We start from the raw sequence: 7,341 nt of genomic DNA, 5'->3' as shown, positions 1-7,341 counted from the left end.
GCATTCTTCAGATATTTCAGGCTATACTGTCAGATAACCCACACACAGGACTGACCGACATCTGGATACAGAGGAGTGACACCACACCGGTGCCATTTCTGAACATCCTGACATTGTTTCTGAACAAACCCATCGCACTGAGTCACCCACACCAGACAACTCACAACTCGCTGCCCTTTCCTTGCTCTTTTTGTCAGGTCCCTGCATGCTCAAGACCGTTTGTTTGCTCTTGGCCACCAGCAATGCACAAGAGAACAGTGGGTGGGTTAACCAAGAAAATAAAGGAAACGCACTTCCCTCAGACCATCAGTACTGAGAAAAACTGCATTCATTTTTCTGGCGCTGGTTCTAAAGGCACCACCTCAGCGGACTGAAGCTTAGAGCACTGCTGCAAGGCACTCGTTGCTTTGCCACACAGAATTCTCCAATTATTTCTGAATAAACTCTAGGCTAAGCTTTTCCAGAGTAAGGACAGCGTGCAGCGCTGCACAGGCAGTTGTGGAAACTCTTTGCAGCCAGCAGCCCCTGCACTTAGCACACCTCATTTATTGAGGCCTTCTCCAAAACACTGCAACAACTCACCCAGCCACCACCTCCCAAGGAAGGTGAAAACATAGACAGTGACACCTCTTCTGCTGTGAAAAGAGGAAAGAAGAGGGAGAAACGCCACTCCGACAAACTCAAGAGCCGAGGACTGCAGACAAAGAGCTCTCCAGAAGCACAAACTCCTGGCAGCAGGAACCTGCTTGAATGCATCCATCCTTTCAATTAAAAAGCCCAGCGCAACGAAACAAGCAGGACTAAAGCGAAAAACGAAGCAAGAGCGCTCCCAAGAGGACGGATGGAGCAGGAGCCCCGCCCTTCGCGGCTCCCCTCACAGCCCCGCCCGCGCGGCGCCGCAGCCGTTAGAGCCGTTGGGGCGGGGCCGCCCCTCGCGCCGCAACGCAGCCTGGGGCGGGCGGCGCGCGCCGACTGTGAGGTCATCGCGCGCGGCCGGAAGGAGCGAGCGGTCGCTGAGCCGTTGTTCCGCCGCGGGGCCTGGCGAGGCGAGCGGGCGGGGCGGAGCGGGCCCCGCGCGGGCGGAAAGAGAGGCCATGGTGAACAAGACGGCGGCCGAGCCCCTGGGGCGGACGGAGGAAGAGGTGGCTTGGGCGGAGGCGCTGCGCGGGGCCTGCGAGCCCGAGCACCACTGGCGGTACCGACGCGAGTTCCTGCTGCGCAATGTGGGCGAGCCGCCGGCGGCGGGCAGCGCCGAGCTGCGGCGCCTCGTCTCCCTCTCCATGGTGTGGGCCAACCACGTCTTCCTGGGCTGCCGGTGAGTTGCGCGGCGGGCGGCGGGTGAGTGCGGGCGGCCGGCTGGCGGCTGACGGCGCTTCTTCTCCCCTCCCCCTCCTATCCGCCCCCCCCCTCCCGTCCCGCTTTCGCCCCTGCAGGTACCCGCCTCAGGTCACGGAGAAGGCGCTGGAAATGGCCGAAGGCATCCAAGTGACCGGCGCGCCCGTCCGCACCACGAGAGACGAACTGGTTGCCAAGGTGAAGAAAAGAGGCATATCAAGTAGCAATGGTTAGCAGATCATAGCTGTGACAATACATAGGAGTCTAGAACATGCTTGTGTTGAATGTGCTAGCTTTGCCTCGGGTCGAGAAAGTAACGGGACAACTGACTTTTAAAACTCCTCCTTAATTTTTTCCCCTCTCTTTGTTTTTGCTCGTTGTTGCCTTTAAAACAGACGTGATGCACCTACATCCTGCTGGCAATATCGAGCTCTTTCGATGGCAGTAATGCTCTTGAACTTTTACAGCTGCTGCCACCTCCTTTAACGTGATGTAGGTGGTTGTGCTGTAGCTTACGTGTGTTCCTGTCTGCCTAGTGCTGAAAGCAAAGTAACATTGCGGCTTTGTAAGAAACTCAGTCTTTTGCTTCTTAAAAGAAATCCTAAAGTGGTATTTTAAATATGCGCTCATGATATTACTGGGCACTTATTTTTAAGGTCAGATAATCTGTTAAATCTACATTTTTGTTTTGGTCTTCAAGAGTACAAATACATGCGGACCTTCAGATCGCAAAACAAAAACCAAAGTCTAGCATATGGCCATTATTTTGTTTTGGTCTTTTTTTTTTTTCTTTCCAAACAAATGTTAAAATGTTTTGAAATGCTACGTTGCATTTCCAATTTTTGTGTCAAAAAATACTAAAATATTCTGAAATAACAGACTTATGTTTGAAATTGCAATTCAAGGCATATTCCCAATATATACTTTTAATATTTAGAGGGATAACTGCTGGGGTTTTTAGAAAATAAGATAAATTGCTTCACAGTGCAGAAACCCAAAGAGAGTAACATGCCTTCCTTGTTTTGCAGAAGGGATAGAGGAGCCCGCCAAGAAGCGAGCTGTTGAAAAATGCAAAGATTCTAAAGACACTGGACAAGATTTGAAAACAACCAAGTCAGAAGTTCCTATGGAAACAGAGAGCCCGTTGCCCAAAAAGCAGGAAAAAGATACTAGTAAAGATTCGGAAAGCTCCCTGTCAACTTGCAGTTCAAATCAAGAAGCGTCCACCGCATCAACCACAAAAGCAGAAGAAAAGCCTGCTGATGCTGAACATAGCGCTGAGCAAAGCCCAGCTCCGTCTTCATCAGAAAAAGAAGCAGGAGAGAATCCACCTAAGGAAGGCAAGTGTGAAAATGTGCCATCACCTGAAAAAACTGCGTTAGGTTCAGGGTCACCAACTGCTGCCCCACAGGTGGCAGCAGTGCCACCGGCTGTCACCACTAACACCCTGCAGGCACCAGCTGCCACCAACAGCACCCCTCAGGCAGCGGTGCCTCCAGCTGCCACCACTAGCGCCCCACAGGCAGCAGAGGTGCCTCCAGCTGCCACCACTAGCGCCCCGCAGGCGGCAGAGGTGCCACCAGCTGCCACAAACAACACTTCGCAGGCGGCAGTGGTGCCAGTGACCCCTACCAAGAGCACCCCACAGGTGGCATCAGTGCCACCAGCTGCTGCCAAGAGCGCCCTGCAGGCGGCCGCAGTGCCAGTGACCACTACCAAGAGCACAACACAAACGAGTGCTGTATTGCTGTCTTCCAAAACCCAAGTGAGCGGTCTACCGTCTGTGTCCAAGAGCGGCACTCAGGCGGGCCCCTCCCTGCTGCTGGCCCCCAAAGGCAGCGCTCCGACAGGCACATCGCTGCTGCTGGCGCCCAAAAGCGCCACCCAGGTGGGCGCCTCGCTGCTGCTGGCCTCTAAGGGCACTGCCAAAGCGGGTTCCTCGCTCCTGGCCTCCAAGAGCAGCGCGGAGGTGGCTGCCTCGTTGCTGGCTGCACGGAGCGGCACGCAGCAGGGTGCCTCACTGCTGGCCTCCAAGAGCAGTGCTCAGGCGGCGGCATCGCTGCTGGCCGCTCGCAGTGGTGCACAGCAAGGTCCTTCCCGCAGCGGGGCTCAGGCCACCAGGAGTTCACAGCTGGCTTCCAAGAGCGGTTCGCAGGCCAGCGAAGGCCCTGCTAAAGCTTTGTGCAAACCGTTAACCAGTGAAGATGCAAAGGAAAGACAGCCTTTTTTCAACAGACTGTATAAGGCTGTAGCATGGAAACTGGTTGCTGTGGGAGGCTTCAGTCCTAATGTAAATCACGCGGAACTTCTTAACTCATCTATCCAGTCTGTAAAAGCTACGTTAGATGTTGCTTTCGTTCCCCTGAAGGAACTTGCAGACTTACCTCAAAATAAGAGCTCTCTAGAAAATATAGTGTGTGAACTGAGGTGCAAGTCTGTGTATTTGGGTACTGGCTGTGGTAAAAACATGGAAAACGCCAAAGCAGTTGCTTCAAGAGAAGCTTTGAAATTGTTCCTCAAGAAGAAGGTTATTGTGAAGATATGTAAAAGGAAGTACAAAGGTAGTGAAATTGAAGATTTGGTACTTCTGGATGAAGAATCAAAACCCTCAAATTTACCTCCAGCTTTATTAAATCCTCGGGAGATCATATAGGGGGAGAATCGCTGTTTGTACTGTGTATAGTATTTCGACACGAGGACTGAAGGTTAATTTTGTACTTTAAAATGTAGGCTTCCAGATATTTTGTATTTCTTTCTCAGTTTTGCAAGACAACTCTATTTCTTTCACTTGGTAGCAATTGTATGAAACTTGTTAGAGATGACAAGTGTGGATTTAAAGGTATGCCTTAATACGTGGCACACTAGTGTGCTGTTTTATTTGAAAAATAGTCTACCTACTTCTATTTTTAATTAACTGGTTAAGGTACAACTTGCTGATTAAAACCTGACAATTTTGTAATTACTATGATATGGTGGCAGTGTGCTGAGTTGTCTGCCATGTCTTTTTTAGCCACATAGGAGCGTGTATGTAGGGACCATAATACTTGAATGATTGAAAGTTGTTTAGAAACTTCAGTCGAGAAGTTGAGTCATCCATTTCAGATGTGTTGTTCCTAGTGTTCACTGTTGCTGTTATTAGAAAAGAGTTGGTTGACTATTTCTATGAGACCTTGTACAATTTACAATATAAATGACACCCTGATCTGATTTAATGTTGCACTAGCAGTGTAGATCCCATTTAACATTACATTAGCAAATAACCAATTAGCAGTTGAGTCACAGCTACTTCAGCCACTAAAATTCTGTAAGTAGACCTAATTTATATTGTGAAAAATCCTTTGCAGTTTTTTCAAATAAACATGGATTTCTATACTAAGCATATTTGACTGCTACTGAAACAATAAAATCTCCGGGACGTGTGTTTATAGTACTTTCTTATAGCTGTTAATTATTGCAGCCATTTCATTACCTGTGTGATACCTTCAGAGAAGCTTTACTTTGAGCAGTATCAAGGTGCAGCCCTGCTAGGTTTGTTTTCTTGGGATGCATAATTTCAATACTGTACCACTGAGTGGCCCTATACAGTAATTGCTTGGGCTTTTCTAACCCTCACTAAGGGGTAGATGTGCAAAAACAAGCTGCTGCTGTCTTCCAGAGGCAGGAGTGTCAAGTGCTTGCACTGAGCCCGTTGCTGCTACTTTCTATGTGATGCTCACAATGGTTTGAAGCAAAGCAGGAGATTTATGTTATTTTCATTGTTCTGGAAATACCTGCACAAATCACATGTTCTAACTTATTGCTTAATGATGTCTAATTGTGAAAGCATTATGTCTTTAGTGTTGTTTTGGATTAGTCTTGTCTAATTACAGTAGTTAGTACCACTTAATGGTGACCTGGCACTGATTGACAGTTCTGCTGATTGAGTACTGCGGGATCAAGTAGGGATTCCTGGGATCTCAGCAGTAAACACCTCCACTTCAATACTTTGAGTCGTTTAGTGACTAAACCACAGCAGCACTGTTGTGCTGTATGGAAGTGGCGCTGAGTAGCAGCGGCTGCCCAGCCTCCAGAAGCAGATGCGTACTTCTGGCTGGCCAGCTCAGCCCTGCTTCCAGCTGGGCCCTGTGCTGCTGGGCCCTTGGCCTGCCTTACCTTGAGGTGTTCTCGGGAGTTCCTCACACGTGTTTCTGGAGCATGACCCACAGTTCGGACCGCAGCATGTTACACTGCTTCCTGCACGGTGTGATAGACTTGGTCCTTGCTTCTGGCACTGAGAGTTCAGGGGCCGCGGTAGCCGTGCCAGGAAGCCTTGCCTGGCTGGAGATGCCGAGCAGTTGAGGGGCGTTGAGCGGCTAAGGGGCGTCCCGCACCCTCTGGTCTTCCGTGAGCTCTGGCTGCAGACGGCGGCGTGTTATGGGAAAGCCCTCATTTCTCATCCGCAGAGCGAAGCCGACCTCGAAGGGGCGATCTGGTGCCTGCAGAGCACGGCGGTACTCGACGACACTGAGGAGCCTGGGGCTACTCTTACAGAAAGTCTGCAAGTTCAAGTCTGGTATTTTTATTGCACGTTCTGAGCGGGATGTGGCCAAACGCGTAGGTTATAACACGAGCAGACGGGCAGTAAAGGTGAGAATTCCTCGGCGCGGCACTCAGCGCTGAGTGACGAACGCAAAACAAACGCCGGCAGCGGCACGGCGCACCCGCACACACCGCCTACGGTGGGCTGCGCACGCGCCGTCCGATGGGGGCGGTGCCGCGGCGCGCTGGTTTGCATGAAGTACCCACGGGGCGCCGCGCGGCAGAGCTTCGATCACATTGCCTGGCTGCGGCTGGCCGGCTGCGGGATGCTGCTCTGAATCGCGGCTGAGTGGATTCCAGCCGTTGGTGCACGGTTTTCTGGAGCCGGCAGATGGGGCAAACAGGGCGGCGAACGTTATTCACCATAAGCATGCAGAACTCTCATCTATGGAGAGATAAAAGATGGCTGTGAAGATCTAGGAGGTGGGATGTTCTGAAGACCTGCTCTCTAGGCCACGCACGGAGGACGCTTGTTCCTCGAGGGCCGCGTGCCCGCCTAGGGGAAAGTCCCCGGACCGGCGGCAGAGAGTGCCGCGCGCCGCCGGCGCCCGCCGCGCCCCGCAGCTCACGCACGCCGCTGAGACGCTCTCGGGCCGAGCGGGTGAGCGCGGGGCGGGCTTTCGTCACGGCCACAGACACGCAGGTAGTGCGAAGGCGAGTCCCGCCAGCCGGGGCCGCAGCACCAACAGAACGGGGCTCACTCTCAGGGCATCCCCTTTTGGTGAGCCCACCCTTATTCGCACCGACCGCTCCTCCGCGAGAGAGCCGACAGCGACTGCCCAGCCGCGCGGGGCTGCTGCCGGAGCTGAGGGCTGCTCCGTGCTCCTGTGGCAGCGGTGGAGCCTCCCGCCGCATGGGAACAACGGCTGCCACCGTACTGCTCGAAATACTGAAGGCATCCCGCTCTCTTTTCCCGGAGCTCTCCATGTGATCGAGTAGAAAAACAGATTTAAAATTCTATTTATGTCATCTAAGCACGTCGTTCAAAAACGCTATCAGAAAACTCACCACCAAAGAAACAACTGAACGAAGGCACGGCTCCGTAGAGCTGTTTGTTGTTGAGAAACTGTAACGAAATCCCAGCATTCTCGTCCCACTAACAAGGATGCTTCCAAAGCTCTGTGCAGCCGGCACCTGCGGCCGTCAGCCCTCTGCAGCAGGAGGAGCCTGCACGGACAAGATGAAGCTGTGCACAGAGTCGTGGGTACCTTTGGTCTTGGGAGCCTACAGCTTGTGCTCCGGGATGGTAACAACTGTGATTTGGCCGGACCTGAGTCACTGAGTGAGGGCGAGTGAGGGTCCAGCCAGGATGTGATGATACAGAGGTGGCCCAAGCAGAGCACCGTCAGCACTCAGCATTCAGACCTACAGCCTTTGGGGAGCCATGGCAGAGGGTTTCAGGTGCATTTAGGACACGCTCGCATAAAC

General features: G+C 52.3%; 1 protein-coding gene across 1 annotated transcript; it reads left to right on the top strand.

Annotated features, from left to right (window-relative positions):
• The first annotated feature begins 1,037 nt into the window (after positions 1-1,037).
• Positions 1,038-4,754, top strand: LOC122180161 (CDKN2A interacting protein). Its single transcript, XM_042871656.1, has 3 exons — positions 1,038-1,315; positions 1,434-1,564; positions 2,364-4,754. The coding sequence occupies exons 1-3, from the start codon at positions 1,095-1,097 to the stop codon at positions 3,986-3,988; spliced, it is 1,977 nt and encodes a 658-aa protein (XP_042727590.1). The 5' UTR covers positions 1,038-1,094; the 3' UTR covers positions 3,989-4,754.
• The last annotated feature ends 2,587 nt before the right edge of the window (positions 4,755-7,341 follow it).

The sequence above is a fragment of the Lagopus leucura genome, unplaced genomic scaffold, assembly GCF_019238085.1.
Source record: "Lagopus leucura isolate 7727_CA_CO unplaced genomic scaffold, USGS_WTPT01 Super-Scaffold_100004, whole genome shotgun sequence".
In the NCBI taxonomy this organism is placed as follows: Eukaryota; Metazoa; Chordata; class Aves; order Galliformes; family Phasianidae; genus Lagopus; species Lagopus leucura.
The sequence above is the reverse complement of the archived record's forward strand: the minus strand, read 5'-3'. Positions and strand labels throughout refer to the sequence as shown.

Coding starts and splice junctions, on each gene's coding strand:
- LOC122180161 (XM_042871656.1), top strand. CDS start 1,095: ATGGTGAACAAGACGGCGGCCGAGCCCCTGGGGCGGACGGAGGAAGAG. Junction 1,316..1,433: donor CACGTCTTCCTGGGCTGCCG/GTGAGTTGCGCG, acceptor TCGCCCCTGCAG/GTACCCGCCTCAGGTCACGG. Junction 1,565..2,363: donor AGGCATATCAAGTAGCAATG/GTTAGCAGATCA, acceptor CTTGTTTTGCAG/AAGGGATAGAGGAGCCCGCC.